Source organism: Sesamum indicum, linkage group LG8 (genome assembly GCF_026168435.1).
Source record: "Sesamum indicum cultivar Baizhima isolate 11 linkage group LG8, ASM2616843v1, whole genome shotgun sequence".
In the NCBI taxonomy this organism is placed as follows: domain Eukaryota; kingdom Viridiplantae; phylum Streptophyta; class Magnoliopsida; order Lamiales; family Pedaliaceae; genus Sesamum; species Sesamum indicum.
The window spans coordinates 31,889,490-31,908,695 of NC_142664.1; the positions used below are offsets into that span (position 1 = coordinate 31,889,490).

General features: G+C 35.7%; 3 protein-coding genes across 4 annotated transcripts; 1 reads left to right on the forward strand and 2 right to left on the reverse strand.

The window, feature by feature from the left end:
• Positions 1-461: 461 nt before the first annotated feature.
• CGL1 (alpha-1,3-mannosyl-glycoprotein beta-1,2-N-acetylglucosaminyltransferase) lies at positions 462-7,568 on the reverse strand. 2 transcript variants are annotated; one of them, XM_011090414.3, is made up of 18 exons: positions 7,214-7,557; positions 6,892-6,942; positions 6,449-6,536; positions 6,006-6,068; positions 4,679-4,713; positions 4,508-4,584; positions 4,388-4,433; positions 4,235-4,297; positions 3,904-3,970; positions 3,742-3,810; positions 3,580-3,649; positions 3,413-3,474; positions 2,467-2,557; positions 2,243-2,336; positions 1,469-1,531; positions 1,345-1,383; positions 1,065-1,235; positions 462-718 (listed from the first exon to the last, which is right to left on the reverse strand). In XM_011090414.3, the coding sequence occupies exons 1-18, from the start codon at positions 7,280-7,282 to the stop codon at positions 608-610; spliced, it is 1,329 nt and encodes a 442-aa protein (XP_011088716.1). In that variant the 5' UTR covers positions 7,283-7,557; the 3' UTR covers positions 462-607. The 2 variants fall into 2 exon arrangements, with proteins under 2 accessions (XP_011088716.1, XP_011088717.1); XM_011090415.3 differs by lacking the exon at positions 462-718 and having other exon boundaries at positions 1,076-1,235; positions 1,320-1,383; positions 7,214-7,568.
• Positions 7,569-9,770: 2,202 nt separating this feature from the next.
• On the forward strand, positions 9,771-11,413 carry LOC105169865 (amino acid transporter AVT3B). The gene has a single exon (XM_011090416.3). The coding sequence runs from the start codon at positions 9,914-9,916 to the stop codon at positions 11,201-11,203; it is 1,290 nt and encodes a 429-aa protein (XP_011088718.1). The 5' UTR covers positions 9,771-9,913; the 3' UTR covers positions 11,204-11,413.
• Positions 11,414-12,064: 651 nt separating this feature from the next.
• LOC105169866 (dihydroflavonol 4-reductase-like1) lies at positions 12,065-13,894 on the reverse strand. Its single transcript, XM_011090417.3, has 6 exons — positions 13,692-13,894; positions 13,412-13,584; positions 13,122-13,310; positions 12,843-13,005; positions 12,546-12,738; positions 12,065-12,438 (listed from the first exon to the last, which is right to left on the reverse strand). Exons 1-6 carry the CDS (start codon positions 13,813-13,815, stop codon positions 12,273-12,275), a joined length of 1,008 nt encoding a protein of 335 aa, XP_011088719.1. The 5' UTR covers positions 13,816-13,894; the 3' UTR covers positions 12,065-12,272.
• Between the last annotated feature and the right edge of the window lie 5,312 nt (positions 13,895-19,206).

Below are 19,206 nucleotides of genomic sequence, written 5' to 3' on the forward strand. Positions count from 1 at the left end.
TACAAGATGATGGTGTGAAGGAAACAACACCCACGGAATTTCTTCTCAGTTTTGAATATTTTTTTAGTTTTCTCTTCCTACTTCCTTTGATTTGCTTTTTTTGCTTCTTTTTTTCAAAAAAAGAAAAGAAAATCCATGGCATTGGCATCCAACTGAAATACTTGCTCCACGTTTCTCCAAGTCCCAAGTGTATTAGAATCATTTTTATAAGTTGTGGATTGCATATAACTAATATCAGGAGGTTCTTCTACCATATCAAGTAATCACAATTCTTATTTTGTTGCCATTTTTAGAATGCAATTGAGCCAAAGGGCATTCGCACAGCACCATCCTCACATAATATGTAGACTCCCTGTCATTCAATATGGTTAGATGCACTTTCTCAACTTGATACACTTATGCCTCATGCTGCTCTTTATCTTCCATGCTGGTATCAGCAATCATCTCACGCTAACAAGGAATAATATAAGTTGAATCTATTATTCATCACCAGCAATCTAAATACTACATGAGTCTTACAGATAGCAACATCTCCTGTATGTATCATCATTTCACTCTCTATAACTTGTCAATCAAAATCCTTCAGTGGAATCACTTTGTCCCAAGTCTATCTGATTCCAAGTTGTTGCAGCGAATCAGGGCCAACAAGGAATACACGCCTTTGTGTTTGATACCGGAAAACAACTACTCCTTTATACGCTGTTCTTGGAACACCGTCCTGGAAAATATACAAAACCGCCACAAAGGCACATGTCAGGAAATCGAAGGGTATAAACACACAGTTATGAAACAGGCAAGGAAAATGTCTATCTCCAAGCTGAACTGGTCAGGTCCCAACCAATATGCGTATAAAATCAAAGACCAAGTGATAATCACAAGGAGTGGGGTGCCACTTCCCTGTCACTGGATGGGATCCACCCACACAAGGTCCATGGCAGAGAACCAACACGCCATTTGCTACAATCAAATATAATTACACGCTACCACATTCTACTTTGGCCATGTTGAAGAAAGGTGTATATACAGAATGAAAGACAAGAATAATCCTAGATAACTACAATTACCTTCCATTCTTCAAAAATGCCGAATTGACTTGCAATGTACTCAAAATCTGACTGGTCTCGGTACAAAATACGTACATCTCCATCTATATTATACGTCTTCAGTACAACATCAGTTCCATGCACCGGGGTCGCCTTTTTAAGCAAGTTGGCAAAGTGCTCAGCATACTTGTCCTATAAAACCACCAGAGATTTACAATATTTCCAGTAATAACATCTTCACTTTATTTCATGTTATTATATTACTATATGGCATACCATACTTCTTGTTGCAAGAATTTACCTCCTCGAGGTAGCTCAGATTCATCGCCTTCCAATCAACCTTCCAGACAGATCATTAGAGAAGTCTTCAGACAATGCGAACAGAGGGAAAGGGTAAGGAAAATGGACAGACTTTGGTGACATACCTGGACATCATTCAGTTTGATAGGTTCAAGATATTGTCTGAAAAACTGCCCCATACTGGAACCCTGTGAGAAATGTAGGTAGCCTCATAGAAGCAAGCTTTGAGAAAGAAAAATCTCTGGCATAGTAATGAAGTAAAACCACTTTCGAAACATACATGTGCTTCACTTTCATGAGAGAGACTGGTGAAGAACAAAAATAGACAATGGTGTCTAAAGCAGAAATGTAGAAAGTCCCTGCCGCGGTAAAAGCACAAAACTTTGGAACCAAAGAAGAAAGTGGCACTTCCTATACCGTCAAAGTTAGAAAACTATTGATTCTGATTTTGCTTAATAATAAGGTTTAAGATGTGAACTTAACCAATTCACCATAGCAACTAGTGTAATTACACGAGACAGATAATTGGCAAACCCTTATATTGACAATCAAAGAGGAGACGAATTTTTTTCTTTGAACACAATCTTATATTCAATAACTAGCAATTATGCTGTGGACATTTCCTACATAGTTAACATATCTAATTCCTACCATACTAGTTGCTCTCCAGTTACACACAAACAGATGGATTTGAAAAAGATTTAGGATGATACATTCACTTTGAGCCTCATTTCGTAATAAAGAGGTACCTGAGCCATGTGAATGAATGGTAGAAGCAGAGACATTAAAATAAACAGAAGAAAATGATAAAAATTATATATTCTACTTGATTCACTGGATATTAAACCAGTCACTACGGTATTGTAAAGCAGCCCCAATATTAATTCAAAATTTCTTACATGCTCCCCGAAATTATATGTCCTGCACACTTCAGGGCGAATGAACTGTTTTCCTCTGTGATTTTCTTTCAGCCTCAGCCAGTCATCCCAATAAGTAATTGTTTGGTCAAGAAAATTCTCAAGCTTGCAGTAAAAGACAGAGAAAGTAGAAACTGTGCACGTGGAGTAAAATTACATTATTAATGATTAAGTATGACCCAACAAATATGATTCTTGAAGGATATGCCTTTGGCCATTTAGGAGACAGTTCATCCCATGTGGATCTCGAAAGCATCCATCCTAGACCAGGGAAAAAATCGGAGCGATAAAGCACAGCTGCAAAAGTATGAGAATGAGATGTAATCACATTGTGGAAAAGTTTGACCACAACAGTTGCTTAATGAAAGCCAACCAAATTATAATAGAAGCTCTGCATCTAAATTGCATATTGTACAAATTACCTAATCTGAATTGCACATGTAACAGAAATCTTGTTCTAAATAGTTAGTGAAGCAGATTAGCACACAATACAACAAATAGTAATACATCTCATCTCAGTGAAAAGGTATGAGAAGAAACAACAATCTACGGCCTGCTTGATAAGCTGCAAAATGAGCAGAGCGAGGACTGTCTTCATGAAATTTACAGATATAGCTTTGCCTGACAAAAGCAAGACATCTCATATAATTAATTTGTAGACAAAATCTAGTGAGATATAATTTTTGCTTTGAGGTACACAAGAATACAAGTAGCCAGAAATATGGATTTACTATCCACTCACTGCTTTACTTTCTGCCCTTTAATCGGCAAGCAAATTGCAAAGGCGAGATGATGCTAATTTGATTTTATTGAATGAAACCATTATCCTCAAGACTGCAATGTCGTATGAACCGAATAGCAACAATCAGATTATTTCACTCACTGTCAATAGATGTTATAGTGTTTATAGATTTCCTTTACTGGAATCAAATAGGCATGATCAAGCCTTTCCAAGTTGCTGCCATTTAAATGGATAAACGGTTGACAAGCACAAAAAATAGAACTTTCAAGCTAACCGAGTTGTCTTGATAAACCCTCATAGCTGCAAATGACAAAATCCCCGGCAAATATCATTTCAAGTTAAAGGAATGATTAGTCTTTATACAGGCAAAAATTATAGCAGTTAGCAGATCAATTGTCTGGGTCACTTACAAGGATCATGTACAAACTGCTTTTGTCCATTATCATTCCATGAAGAAATCGCCATAATGGATCTACAAAAGTTACATTAACAAAATTGAAAAACTTAATCACAAATTTATTTTGAATATAAATGGAAATGCATTGATACAGATAATAATGAAGTCCAGGAACCTCACTTGTCCCGGTCAAGGAGGGCAGCTCCAGCCTCAAAATAGTCAAAGAAATCAGGGGCAATTTCCATATCATCTGGATAGTGAGGTATGTTCTGAGTGACAGAAAGCGACAGGGATATAAAGAAAATCAAAGGGATAAGAAAAACGAGGGAAGATTACAGCCACCTTCAAGGATGATTACTCTGCTAAACTTATGATTGTAAAACAATTGATCCAGTGCCCATTTATAATGGCCTGAAAGGCGAGAACTGAATTATATCAGCAAGAGGATCCTCCTCCAACATAACAGATGATTAAGACAACAAACCACATTATGGGAAACTTTACGTGCAATCTTGTAGTATGCAATCAACTCCCCTGGTCTTTCTGTATGCACAGGTTCATAATCCAAATGCTGGGGCAGATATAAACATTATATTAGAGCTGTTGTAGTTTATCAAGACAGGATTAAGTCTTAGGACTTGAAATAAGCAAGTCAAACCACCCGTTAAACTGATGTTTCAGCAAGATTGACCAAAAATTTTAATGGCTATAGGTCTGTATTTGTATGATCAGGAATGAGGCATGGTAGAAAGTGCCTTAACAAATTGGCTGGCATGAAACTCTGGTAGAAAGATAGATGTTATATTTCTGACAACATCCAAACATAAGCAAGTACCTGCATATAGGTTAGCTGATCATAACTCAATGCCTTACTTTTAACATGAGGATCTGATCCATCCTGCCCATAACGAAAGCAAGAAAAAGTTACGTATAGAATATACTCTCAGCACCAAAACAAACACAGGCTAGAAGTCTTATTTTCACATACTTGTGATACGAAGAGAGGATATCTTGATGCAACAGAGCTTTGATACCTTGTAAGCACAAGAAGACGTCAGTAGGGTGCTAGCAACTAAAGCACTAAAATGTGCATCAAAACGGATCATACTTTAGAATAGATTTAATAGTCCTGTCAAGGTAATCAGCACGGTTACAAGCCATAACCACAACCGCAGCTACTGGAACCTGATCACATTCACATTCCAGTAACATGTTCAATGGTAAAAGGGTAAAGAATAGCACATGACACCAGATATTAAATCTTTCAGCTCATCCAAACCTGGACATCACCAACCAATTTCTTGAGACCCTTTCCTGCAGTTTGACAGAGAAACAATCATACACATGCCACATGCAGCAGTGATCATGGACAACAAGATGAACTTAACTGAATGTGGAAACTAAAAATGGAGAATAAAATGGGAATAATATGTGACACTCATATATCATGCCCATAAACTGAAGTATCAGAAAGGAGTATTTTCTATGATATAATGATGTTCAATTCACCCAAGAACTAAATACAGAAGTAAGAAAGTGTAAACATAATTCAACAGGCAATCATCAGGAAAACTATGACAATTTTCAAGAAGGATAGCGACTTACTATGTTAACATACGAGGTTATAAAATGCAGGAGGAGGAGCACAGAGTATTTCAAGAAAAGCAACAGAATGCAAAAGATCATCTTGCTGAATCTATAATTCCAGGAAGTTGGGACTTTGAAACACACTATATGTTGTGTGTCTAGCAAGTCTCGTTATTTATCTAAATCCTTGCGTCAAAGAAATCAAGAAGTCCATTTTGCTCAAGAGAAAATTTGTTTCTGTAAGCAATGATGAACTTCATATTGAGAAGCCTTTTCCTATGTAATTTCCTTCTTCGATCTAAGAGCTTAACTAAGCCATCCATACATCAGTTTCTTAACTTATTCAGTACCAAGAGCAGTAAGATAATAATTCCTGAGCTTGTTTTCCAGTATACAGCCCTTAATTGTTGCTGCATAGTTGACGAATTAGTACAAGGTGTAGTTTCTGGCCATATTTTTAAGTTACAAGTTCCACAAATTAGAAAAGGGCTGAATGTATTCAGTAGAACTCAATTTTATGAACTGTTTCTTGGAGAATGTTCAGACTGTGGGACTGATCCACTCCATGGTCCCAAGGTCTGAGGGTACAGTGTGTTCTTGATACAAGAAAAGCTCTGGATTTAACTGAAGCATGTGGGGAGGGATCAACAGAGAAGTCTTTCAAATACTATCCTTTCTTTGTCCTGTTTATTTTATCCTTTCTTGATCTTTGAGGGAGGAAGGAGTATTACCACATACACTTAAAACTGGAACTTCTTAAAGTCCCAAAAGCACTTGCCAGAAAAATACATTTCCCATCTGTGTTGGCCTGCACTAAGGTGCAAACCTTGGAAGCATGTCAGCACTAAATTTCCCAGTTCCAAACTGCTTCTATCCACTAAAGTGACAATGCTAGCACATGCCTCTCTTAATTAGCAATTATTACAGATACATTACTAGTAAAAATAACGGTCACATCTCACATGCATGGTAAAACAGCAATTTCCTCGGACATAAAGCAAGGAGGTGCATAGACATACTTTCAAGATCTTGAACAAGTGCTCTCAATTGTCTGCATTCCTCATCTTGACGTTTTCTTTCTTCTGAAATTCAGCAGTGTTGAAACAGCCACAAGATAATTACTTAACATTTTCTTATCAATAGAAAGATACAAAATCTAGTCTGAAATAAAAAAAAAATACATATATATATATAGATTCCTTAACATCATCCAGAAAACCGAGCAGATAAAGGAATGAAAAATAGCAGAAAAAGCAGTAGTAAAGAGATAAACTCCTTTTCATCCTTGGACAAGTGCAACATAAAATATTCTAAATGCAAAAACCCAATAGAAGGCAAAAAACGTACATAAAATCTTCAGTTTCGGCAACAAGATTGCGATTCATATGTACAAGTATAGTTTAAAGACAGAAGGAAATCATCAACACTCCCATCAAAGGTTGAAGCAGAAGTGGTAAAGCACCTTCAAGTGAAAGGATTTGTTCTTGTTGCATGCTAATCTGATCAATTAAAATCCGTGTCTGTTTTGTGCACTGATTTTCTGCCTCAATCTGCAAATAAAATGTAGTAATTACTAGGTGCAACCTTCTTCTGATGAATGGGGCCTTCATATGCTTTCTTACCAAAAAGGGTAGACGTTCATAAGATGAAAAATTTCAAAGTAGGCAACACCAATGTGGACATACTCACATAGGACATTGGAATAGTATAATAAACATAAGTAAAGGTTCCAGGAATTAATACTAGATCCACAACAACAAAAAGATGGTTGCAAAGAAGGTATATTGAGTGAATTTAGCATCGAGAATCTTTTATATATCAGAAGCTAATAAGACTGACTTATAAAGGTACTCTCAACCAATCACTAAATTTTGCACGGATTATATCAAAACAAGGGGTACGTACAGCATCAGCAAGCCGATCAGCAAACTGTGATTGAGTAGCAAAAAGGCGCATCTGTGCATCAAGAAAATGAGTCAGTTGTATCATCAGTTTACCACAGCAACAGCTGCACCAGGCATCGGGCAAGCGTAATCAAGCAAGCAGAAAATGAAAAGAAACAGGGGCACAGTTCACTAAAGCAATCAATCTGTACGCGGTGGCGGCAGGCGGGGATGAGAAAAATTGATTTCTAACAAATGCTAATCGATAAAAATTGGTATCAGGAAGAATAAGATTGAGAGAAGAGAGTGGTATAGATAATTGAGGCAGGCAAAGAGGTTATGACCTGGATGTAGATGAAGGGGAGAGCGGCGATGAGGAGGAGGTAGCGATAGTCACAATAGCACTTCCGCATCCTTCCTTGTTCTCTTCAGTGGGGGGGAAGAGAAGAGAGAAAGAAGAAAGAGCCACAGATCGAAGAAACGGAGCGAAATCCTCACAAGAAGTCGAAGTCCACCACCGGCACGACTTGAAAATCAGCGAAGTGAGAGATGTTTGATGAGCGTAAATTAAATGAAAAATACGATATAATATCATATGATATAGACATTTTTATCAATATATATATATATATATAACATTTCAAAAAAATTCTATTACGAACAAAGGTGCTTCCTGGATTTTCTATTCGGATCAGCCCTACCACCTCCTTCCACTTCAAAATACGTACACCCATATATACCAACATCACTGCCACATTCCACCTACATCTTTAAATTTATCTTATGTTAAATTAAAAAATCTTTTTTTATGTGATATATGATGATTTCTTGCTTATTTATTTTAATTTGAATTAATTATTTGGAAAAAATTTGTTAATATTTATTGGAGGTGAGAGAATAAAAATTATATGAGCAAAGAAGGGGGGAGGGGGGAGAGAGAGAAACAAAATGAGATGCAGAAGATGAAGATAAACGAATGTCAAGTAATTATTTGTATTGCATACGGTTAATTTAGACATTTGTTAAATATGAATTAAAGTTAGTTATTCTAACTCCTTCCTCCTTAATTAATAGTACTAATAGTAGTAGAAAATGAAAGAAATGCAAGTTGTTCAAGCGGTGGAGCGGGTCAAAACACCAGCTAGGGAAACAGGTGAGTACTCAAAGATGATGCACCGGGCAGAACTATTTCAGTTAACAAAAAACGACAAGTACCACACTGAATACAGAACTGACTATGTGGCTAATGTTGATTCCATTTTTATTTTTGAAAATGCAGCGAGCAAAGTAAAGGATCACATGGTTGTGCATGAAAATGTTGTTTATGTTGATGTTGCTAACAATACCTGTGATGATGGTAAAATGGATGAGGAGAATTTGAAATATAAAGTGGCTGATGGAAATTGGATACATGTGGGAAATGACACCATGCTTCTTCAAACAGAATTCAGATGAGGAGGAGACTTTGATCAGTAGTGCCATGCCTTTGAAGATTTGCAACTCGATTTGCTTAACCAATCTCAACCTTGTTGATATCGACTCTGCAGAGCAGTTGTTACAGGAGCTGGCCACTCCGGCCAAACTACCTAGAAATTAATTCCCCTTAGACGAGATACCGGAGTACCTGGTCAGGAATACGGAGGAGAAAATTCAAGTGATGAAACAGAGGATCAGCTCTTGCGGTCCAATAATTCAGACAAAGAGAATCAAAAAAAGATGGCAGAAACAAAAAACATGATGTCACTGAAAACTTATTATAATGTAAAGGAGTAGTACTCCTCCTTTTATATTTTGTTGTGTTAATGATGTAGCGATGACTGTTGTTTTATTTTTAATGAAGAAGGGATGGGGACCTCGAAAAGTCTCCCCCACCTTCGGGTGCTTTTAATTAAAAAAAAAAATAGTACTAATAGTTGCACATTTCAATGTATGTGCTTATACATTTTACGTTAAAAAGTCTTTTTTTTTCACTTACATATCATTATTTGAACTAATTATCTTAAATATGTAATTTTAAGAAATAATTTTGAAAGAGTAAGGTAATAAAAAAACCATAGCAAATAAACTCTTTTATCATTTTTTGTTTTGTATAGAATTACTTTAGACAATATATTAAATGTACACCAAAATTGATTATTTTAACCTCCTCGCTCTTAACTAATAGTACTATCAGTCATGTACAATCGATTTGTGTGAAAAAAAAAGAAAAATAAAAAAATGGCTAAGAATTTGATGGTAATATTATATTTTTGAAAAGAAAAAATATTAAGAAAAATTTATTATAACAGCATTATTAAATAGAATTATAATAATACAAGTAATGTTTTTAAAAAATAGAAAATTATAGAAGTCACATACTAGTAATTACTATTTTCTAGATGAAATTAAAGTTATATGTCTATGAGAATGTAGGAGCTAAAAAGAATAAGGGCATTTTTATAAGTCTATTTAATGTACATTAAATTAGTTTTTCAAAGTCCCTCACACTAAATAAATACTATAATAAACTCAGATAAAAAAAAAAAGCTATATATATTTTGTTTAAATTGTTTATATATTAATTATTACAGTTGTTAACGTAAGTTCAATTAACTTTAAAGTCAATTATAGAAGAAAAGAAAAATAGTTTAAATGCAATATATATATATATATATGTATTGTAGTAGTATCTGTATCCCATTCCCAGTTCCGTTATGGAAATTATTAATCTTTATTTTACAAATATATATAAAAAAATAATAATTATTGATATGGATTATATGGAGTCAACATGAACATGAAATTCGTACAACGCTCCAAACATAGCCCAAAACCAAAAACTCTGTGTTGTCAAGAACAGAACTGAACTGAACTGAAAGATTGGCGTATACATCTCTAACTGCAACCAAACCAACCCCCCCGTCCCCAGCCGGTTCCGTGGACTGACATATCCTACCCCACCTTTCCTTCCTCTTTGCCTGCCAGTAATATCTTCATTTCCATACCCGCCCTGACAGACAAAAGAACACGATACCGGAACCATATTACTGACAACTCCATATGTAATGGAAGCCGGATCATCATCCTCTAACCGCCCATTACCCAGAGAAGACTCCCCATTGCTACCCGCCAAAGGCAACCCCCAAATCCTCTCTTCTCAACCCAAAACCTTCGCCAATGTCTTCATTTCCGTCGTTGGCGCTGGCGTTCTGGGCCTCCCCTACACCTTTATGCGCACCGGTTGGCTCACCAGCCTCATCATGATTTTCTTTGTCGCCGCTCTCACCTACCAATGTATGATGCTCCTTATCCATACCCGGAAGAAGCTTGAGGATTCTCCAGTTGGTGGCTTCCCCAAGATCACATCTTTCGGTGATTTGGGCTTCGTCGTTTGTGGCTCTATTGGTAGGTTCGCCGTTGATTTCATGGTCGTTCTCTCCCAAGCTGGCTTCTGCATTGGCTATCTCATTTTCATCGGTGACACTCTCGCCATTCTTTTCCGCTCCTCATTCACATCGCCTGCTGCGGGGCACAAAATTATGGAGCTTTCCGTGTCCGCCAAGAGCGTATACATTTGGAGTTGTTTTCCGTTTCAGCTCGGATTAAATTCAATACCATCGCTTACCCTTTTGGCTCCTCTCAGCATATTCGCTGATGTAGTGGATTTAGGTGCAATGGGATTGGTTATGGTTGAGGATTTCTTGATATTTACCAAGCAGATGCCTGCAGTCGAGGCTTTTGGCACTCTTTCTACCTTTTTTTATGGATTGGGCGTGGCTGTGTATTCCTTTGAGGGGATTGGAATGGCTTTGCCTTTAGAATCTGAGATGAAAGACAAGTCCAAGTTCGGAAAGATCTTGGGCATGACCATGTTATTTATTGCTGTCATGTATGGGGCATTTGGAGCAATGGGTTACTTTGCATTTGGTGGTAATACAAGAGATATCATTACGGCCAACATGGGTAAAGGAACGTTGAGCACTTTGGTTAAGCTGGGTCTCTGCATTAATTTGTTCTTCACATTCCCATTGATGATGAACCCCGTGTATGAAGTATTCGAGAGGAGGTTTTGGGACGGGAAGTATTGCTTGTGGATGAGGTGGATGCTTGTTCTGGCTGTGAGTTTGGTCGCTTTGTTTGTCCCAAATTTTGCTGATTTCTCGTCATTGGTGGGAAGTAGCACCTGCTGTGCACTTGGCTTTGTGTTGCCTGCAATGTTCCATTACCTCACATTCAAGGATGAGATGAGCTGGAGAGGAGCTAGTGGAGATTTCATCATAATTGTCTTGGGCATTGCTCTTGCAGTTTCTGGAACTTGGTACTCCCTCTCAGAGATTTTCCACGTAAATACGTGAAATCAAGGTTCTTCATTCTTGAACCATTGTGAATGCCCTCTTGTTTCAATATGCTTTTGCAATCATTGTAACAAGCCAATTTCTTTGTTACAAGATTTTCCCTTTGCAAGAGTTTGTGTCCATCCAATCTAGAAGATTTTTACTTATACACATCTACGTTCAAAGATTTGTCAACATAATGTTTAATTTTGCTTTCCTCATTAGTCGAGAGGATTTATATCCCATTTTACATGGATAATCTTTTGCTTTCCATGTTTTGGTCAATAATGAATTGATGAAGAAGGTAGAGAAAAATGTCAATCTTCTGTTTGTCATCCTTGGGGTTTAATTTATATACTATGGAAAAATAATTATGATGTTTTGGTGACTGGTGTACTTATAGTTAGTCATGACGTTCTCAAGTATATTTGATCATTTTATCTTGCTCTTTTACAAGGAACGCAAGGGCTTCTCCTTGTTTCTCTATTATTTATTTGGCTATGATTGCGTCTGAAATGGCATTCATCATATTTCTCCAGATTCTACAGAAAATTGATGACACAACAGTTTTCGAATTGTAATGACCCGAGCATTTGCCTCATCAAAGGCCATGCGTTGGGTGCAACTGTCAGCATTCTTAAGATTAAACTTGAGAAACTCTCACTAACCCCTGGTCGACGCACAGTTGTGTCCCAGTAAAAACAGAAGAGCTCGTATTGCATGCTTATTGCTTCTTCTTTTTAACTGATTGAGCATTTGATACATGTTGAACGTGCATACTACGTGCTCTTTGTGGTGCATTTAGCAGGTTCAATTGAATACAAATCGAAGTGCAAAAGAATTTTGTGGAAGTAACCCTTTTATTTGGTCGATTTATTATGTCGATGAACAATCAATTTTTTTGGAGTTAAATTACTCAATAGTTAAGCTGTATATAACATGCAACTAAATGTTTTCTCTTGCTGTCTCCTGATGCAAGATTCTAAACATCTATTTTAGAATATGGAAAATACCAATATCCTGCTGGTGCAGTAAAAAACTTGAACAGAAAAAGTAGGTGGGACTAGGTTGTTAGAGAAAGCTTGTGATGTTAAGATGTTGGCTTGAGGGATGAGGCGATTAAAGGCAGATGGCCTTGCGCAGTTAAAGACTCAACACAATCATCAAACATCTCTTGGATTGATCTGAATTGCATTCCTAAGCCCTTTAATTTGGAGGTGTCCAATTCATAGTGTGGTCTGTCAAGTTTGACAAACCTGAAAATCAGCAACACCCCAATTGAAATCCGTGTGAGCAATACTTAAATATATTTCATGAATCGAAAGGTGTTGAGATAGGGAATTAATATCATTAGAAAGTGGACCTTTTTGGAATTGGTAAGGTTGGATAGCGAGCTGATAGGATTGCTGCTAGCTGATGGTTGTCAAGAACTGTTGAGCTGCATAGATAGCGCCCTTTTGCATTTTCATTCTCATAGAGGAGAATGTGGCTCAAAGCAACATCGTCGATATGAACATATCCCATTCTTCCATGCCATTGGAATTTTTCCGTCTCCCCTGCAGGGGACATATATATATATATATATATATATATAGTTGCTTTGAGTAACCATGGGAGGGAGTTGGACAACTAGTCATACATTAATTTATATAATATGTACCTCTGAGGAAGCCAAGCACATCAGATGCAGTAGAGCATAAAAGAGGTGGTAGACTTGGTCCAATCACAAATGAGGGGAGAAGTGTAACGAGATCGATTTTGTTGTCCTCACAGAATTTCCATGCAGCCCTCTCCGCTAGAGTTTTTGACAGTGCATACCAGAGCTAGTAGAAGGAAAACACGCACATATATATACACACACACACACACATGGGGTGATGATGATTAGTGAATAGGAATTTTATAAAGAATGAGCAAAAAATTGAGTTGGAATGCGTACATTGAGTTTGTGACAAAGCTCCTCAGAACTCCAGGAAGACTCGTTCAAAGGTAGAGCAGAGTCGAAATCGTCTCTTGCCCTTACCGTAGAGGAAGAAGAGGTGAGAACGACACGCCTAAGCGAAGGATTCTTCTTGCATGAACGTAGAACATTGAGTGTGCCATCAATTGCAGGTTGCAATATTTCAGCCTGCTTGCAATTTGTTAATTCCAGACTCTCTCTCTCTCCCTCTCTCACTCTGTGTGTGTAGAATTCAGCATGAATATATATAAATGTATATACGTGTGTACCTTGGGATCAGACTTAGGCAGTCCGATGACGGGAGAAGCAGTGTGAAAAACTCCATCACATCCCGTAATTGGTGCATCGAAGCTGCCTGGGACCATGAGCTCCGCCCTCACTAGCTCCAGTCTCTCTCTTGCTCCCTCCAGCCTCTTCAGATGTCCAACTTTCTTCTCATCATCTGCTTGTGCGTAGTTAAAGATGATGCAGGATAAATGATCAGAATCAAAAGTAGCATTACCATACCAATACATATGTGGAGATCAATATACACAATTGAATTTGGACCTGGATCTCTGACGGTTCCAACGACATGATAACCAGATAAAAGAAGGCGCTTCACCAGCCATGAGGCTACAAAACCAGCTGCACCGGTCACGCATACTTTGCCCTTCAAATCATCCATCATCATCTTCGTCTTCTTCTTTTGCCAATTGATGAAGAACAACAGATTGATTATATAATGAATCAGAGGTACGTGGGGATGGATGGAGAATCGGAGTAATAGTGAGTAGGTACTTCATCTACTATTGCGTGTGCTCAAAACAACTAGCTTGTAGGTACGTGTTTGGCAGGTCACCCAGAATGCATGTCATTGAATATTGGATGATATGGAAGTTTGAGGGGAAGCTACACATACACTTGCTGATTTAGTTCATGGTAAAGAATTAATTTCCTTACAATGTTGGCACCTTTTTGAAAATTACTGTGAATGTTAAAGAAAAAGTTCATGTGTATGCATCATAGGATTTTTGCAGCAACAATATTTTCCTGACGTGATCTTCATTGCACACTATCTTCGTTGGTTCAAATTAGTTAACAAGAACTATTGATCTTTAGATAATTATGTTTATATATATTCTTTTTGAATTCAAGCATGGATATAGCAAGTATTTAGTGGTTGTGCTTTTATTACAGGTTCTCAAAAATGGAGGAAAATCAAAAGGTCTTTTCAAGAAGATTTCGAGCTTCAATTTTGCATCAACAGTTTCAATGTCAAGCTTCTACCCAACACCATTCTCTTAACTCCACCAACTAGTCATTTCCATTAGCATATTTATAGCTAGTGACATTTTTTTTTTTAATTTCATTGTTTAGGACTTTTGATGATTTGTAATGCCAATCCAGATTTTACATTGTTGGTAATTTTGATGATACTTTAGAATTTAGTTTCATATTAATTTTTTAATCTAATTTGTTGGCTGGGGTTGTTATTGTTATTATTATTAATAATATTAGTATTATTTTGTAATGGGTCAGATAAAATTTAAAACAATTCAATTTGAGAATTTTTAAAAATTTAAAATTATTCTTCAGCAACAAAAATAGTAACAAAAAGAATATATTGATGATTAATTAGAATTTAATATTATAATTAATATCAGCAACGAATATATATAATGCTGAATAATTAGATTTTTTTTAAATATTTAAATATTAAAGTAAGAAAATTATCAATAAATTTTTATTCCTTGCAATATGCTGGAACGGAAATATTCCTTGCTAATAAGCAACGAATATTGTTGTTGGTAAATTTTCTAACAAAATAGTTTGATACTAAAATTAACATCGAGCAAATTAATAAATAAATTTTTTTTATTACTAAATTCGTTGCTAATCTAAATTAGCAACAAATTTCCACTCTTTTGCAAGGAATATACATCGTTGCAATTAGGGTACATGCCAACCTCCTAACCACTTCAATGCAGCATGTAACAAAAGCCATTATGGCATTCAATTTGCAGATGAAAAAGGCCAAAAAAGCTAAAGAAAATCTGTAACAGCCAAGACATTTTTGAACCATAAGGACGATGCTGAATTTTTTTTTTTTTTAAAAAAAGAAAACTGCTGTTAAAATTCAAAAATTTTATAAATTGTTCAAATGTTTTTTGTTGCAAACAATTTCTATCATTGTCCCATCATTCTCCTATGTGGGACAAACATTTTTCCTCTTTTTCTCAACCTAATTTATGAATTTCTTCATGTAATTAATAAAAATTACAATAATCTCCCACAAATCCGTAGATTTGAACTCAAGTTTGTGTGACTTGCTTTCAACAATGGTTCCTTCCAATTTGAACCACTGCCTAAGTTATCTGACGTCAGCTATCACCAGGTCAAATAAACTAAGCCTTGAATTTGAGCGTGAGTGTGACAACATCTGTTAGTAACAAATCATTGGCTTTGTGTTGATCTTTAGGGTTAACACTTAGGTCATGTGTCCTGATCCTATTCTTGAATGCTTTTAGGAATAACACGATTCCTTAGTTGTGGCCAAACAACCAAATTCACTTAGTTGGACGTCTCTAGGGATACATTGCTAGCATCTCGTCTAAAAGATTTGGCCCCATTCAGAGAACTCTTAATATACTTGCAATACCAACACCTTCTAGAATTATAGGGGATAGACTCCAGACATAAAGTATCAGTCTATTTTGGTGCTCTAATATATACTGCGACTTGCTAAATACAGCATTGAACCTTCTTTTTGGGATCTCCACTTAGAAGGTTGGATTGCCATCATAGTTACGTCATTGATAAGTTTTCAATCTCATCCTCAATCTGAATTTATATATTTGTGACAAATCCAATTCTTTCATCAAAGGATCACCTACATTATTCTTTGATCCACAAAGTTAATGCCAATTACTCTGTCTGACATTAATGCCCTTATAAACTTTAGTCTAACTTGGATGTGTCGTTTGGTCTTTTGGTTGTATTTACAACTCATTACCTTTGCAATTGGTGATTTAACTATCATAATGTACAACTATAGGTGGAAGAGGTTGACTTACAATGAAAAGTTGTGATAACAACCCAAATAACCATTTTGCCTCGGTACCAGCCGTACCCAATGCACATAACCTAACTTCAAATGTACACTGGATTATCAAAGTCTATTTTTCAGACTTCCAGGAGACTATGCCCTTACCTAAGGTAAAGATATATCCTGAACACATATTACTCTTAAAGTTTTTGGCTATCCAATTAGCATCACTATATCCCTAAAAAATAACAGGGAATCTGTGATAATGTATGACCTGTGACACCGTGCCCTTCAGGTACCTCAATGCCCTATCCAAAGCATGCCAATGGTTCTATCAGGACAACTAGTGTATCTAGCCAGTTTTGAGACAGAAAAAGATATATTTGATCTTGTGCCATTTGTTGGATACTGTAAACTCCTAATAGTTTGGGAATACCTTAGTTGTCCACGCTTCCTATCCCAAGTACTTCACCAGTATTGGAGTTTTCCATTCTTACTGTCTTTCTATTGATGGCCTGATAAGACACAAAGAGAGATTTATCAGCACGAACCTGCACATTCGCTCCTGTGTCAATCAACCAATCATAAGGTTTGTAAATAGTTAAGAGTTCGAGTTGTAAATATACATAACTTTTAGTTGCTCCTGAGGTGTTAACACTACTAGAACCTCCCACAACCATGTTGACAGTTGCTTGCCTAGTCTTGACTTTTTTATTAGGACAAAGTTTGGCCCAATGCCCAAACTGCTCACAGTTCCAACATGGTTTGTTTGCTTTTGGTTTCTTATTTTTGGTTGTCTTGACTTTATTTATGGCTTTTGAGTTCGAGTTAACCTTATTCGCTTTTTGTCTCCCACTATTAGATTGGCCCTAGGTTGATGCTCAACAGGCATCTTGTGGGTCTGATTTCTATGCCCTTCTTCAATACTAATAGCAATCATAAGATCATTCAGAGTCAATCTCCCTTTCTGATGTTTGAGTGTCATGTCAAAATTTTTTCAAGATTTGGGAAATTTGTCTATGGACATGGCTAGAAACTTCTCATGAAGCTTTATCTCAGCATCAGCCAGAGCATGCTCATGATTGATAATCTCATGAGTCTGTTTAGCTACAGACATGTCTTCAACCATTTGATACCATATGAACTTGGAAAATATAATACTTTTCTAGCCTTTGTTGTTCAGTATTATATTTCCGATCTAACTCATCCCATAGAGACTTAGCAGTATAAGAGTCGGAATAATAGACGTCAAAGAGTGTATTTGACAAAGCTGACGAAATCATTTCTCGGCCTATTTGATCCCTCTCTGTTCACTGCGCTATCTCAATAGTTCTGGGATTGGTATCAATGGGTTCATTCGGTCACCTGAATCACTATCAAGAGTCCTTTCATCGGTAAGTAAATTATCCCTCATTGTTGTCAGCGTTTGAAAAACTGGCCCAAAAACTTATCCAACAAAACGATTAAGTCGACCTTGGTGTGATAGGAATTGCAATAGAAATAGGTTCGACCATTTTAATAACTTAAGAAACTGAAAGCAACGCTCAAATAATTTAAAAAAAAATCGAGTTCTTAAAACAACGTTTAACAAAACTGTTTAAAGATGTTCCAATCTTCAAGATTGTTGGGAAAAAATTTTCATTTCAAGTAATCGAAACAATCGTTTTAAAATATAATAATCGAATTTAGAAATTAAAAGCAGTTAAAGTTACATTGAACAAAAATAGTATAACAGTTAGAAACACAATTTTACGACAAGTAAATTAAATAGTAAATTTATAATGAGAATTGTATCGCAACAATTCTCAATCCAATGGTAATCGTAAATTTAATCAAATCACATAATTCACTGCTTACCTTGAAGAAGATACACATTTCTTATTAGTAATACACCGGGTACAACGTAATTTTTTCCAAAATAAAACGATCATAATTATTTTGATTTTAACACTATATCAAAAAATTCCTCAATCAAATACTCAAAAGTTTGTTGTTAAAATAAAGTTCAAATCTTGAGAGAGTGGCCAAGAGATTGAGAGAGTGCCTTGAGAGAGCTTGAGAGAGGAGTGTGTTATTTTTTTTTGGTGATTTGCAAATGAGACATGATAAGGCTTTATATAGATATGCGAACCTCTTCACCACTTTAATGCAGCAACAACAACCATTATGGCATTCAATTTGCGGATGAAAACGGCCGAAAACGGCCAAAGAAAATACATTTGTAAACAATCTAGCATGTGAAATTGGTAATAAATTGAATCTTGTTCAAAAAATAGATTACATGTATTTTAGTTAATAATAATTATTTTGATTAACAATTGTATTAACAATTACATTTGTTAATTGTTATCTATACAATTATAACAAAAAATAGATAAAATTTATCAAAATTAATTAACAAATAAGTTTAATAGATATAATTGTTATATCTATTAATATATATAAATTGTTAAAAGTTGTTGTAATTAACAATTGCCGAGGAGTGTTAAATTAAAAAAATTATAACATAATAATAACATTGTTAAAAATGGTTTCTCTAACACAGAACATGATTTTATTTTATTTTTCTCAAATGACGGTTGAGATGAGAACATGGGGAATGATATAAAGAGCATATATGGTAGTTTAAATTTTGATACGAGAACTACTAATAATATGTTGAATTTTTATTTTTTGCTTTCTACAAATTATAGATTTCACTTGGGAATACAAGTTTGGTTCTTGTATAAAATCATCAACTTATATAGTTTTGATCCTCAAATAATTTAAGATTGTGATTTTGATCTTCAAACTATTCTTGTCTTTTTAATCTGTTAATAAAACGCTAAAGTTAATGAAAGTTTCATTTGAAGAGGAAAAATTAACTATTTTCCTACTATTTTGTGGTATTTTTCAATCTTTGGTCCAATGTACTCATTTCTCCCATCTTTTTAAGCTTCAAGGAAGAAAAAACTAAAAAAATAAATATGCTATAAAATCTTAACAAAACATTGTCAATAACCATTTTGTGTATAATGCAATACTTGCAATATAGGC

Excerpts from the sequence above, each read along its gene's own strand:
- LOC105169865 (XM_011090416.3), top strand. The coding sequence starts at position 9,914 with ATGGAAGCCGGATCATCATCCTCTAACCGCCCATTACCCAGAGAAGAC.
- LOC105169866 (XM_011090417.3), bottom strand. The coding sequence starts at position 13,815 with ATGATGATGGATGATTTGAAGGGCAAAGTATGCGTGACCGGTGCAGCT. Across the intron at positions 13,585-13,691 it reads TGGAACCGTCAGAGATCCAG|ATGATGAGAAGAAAGTTGGA; the intron begins GTCCAAATTCAA and ends ACGCACAAGCAG. Across the intron at positions 12,439-12,545 it reads ACCTTACCAATTCCAAAAAG|GTTTGTCAAACTTGACAGAC; the intron begins GTCCACTTTCTA and ends GCTGATTTTCAG.
- CGL1 (XM_011090414.3), bottom strand. The coding sequence starts at position 7,282 with ATGCGGAAGTGCTATTGTGACTATCGCTACCTCCTCCTCATCGCCGCT. Across the intron at positions 2,558-3,412 it reads GCAGTTTGTACATGATCCTT|CTGTGCTTTATCGCTCCGAT; the intron begins GTAAGTGACCCA and ends ATACTTTTGCAG. Across the intron at positions 719-1,064 it reads GCATTTTTGAAGAATGGAAG|GACGGTGTTCCAAGAACAGC; the intron begins GTAATTGTAGTT and ends TATATTTTCCAG.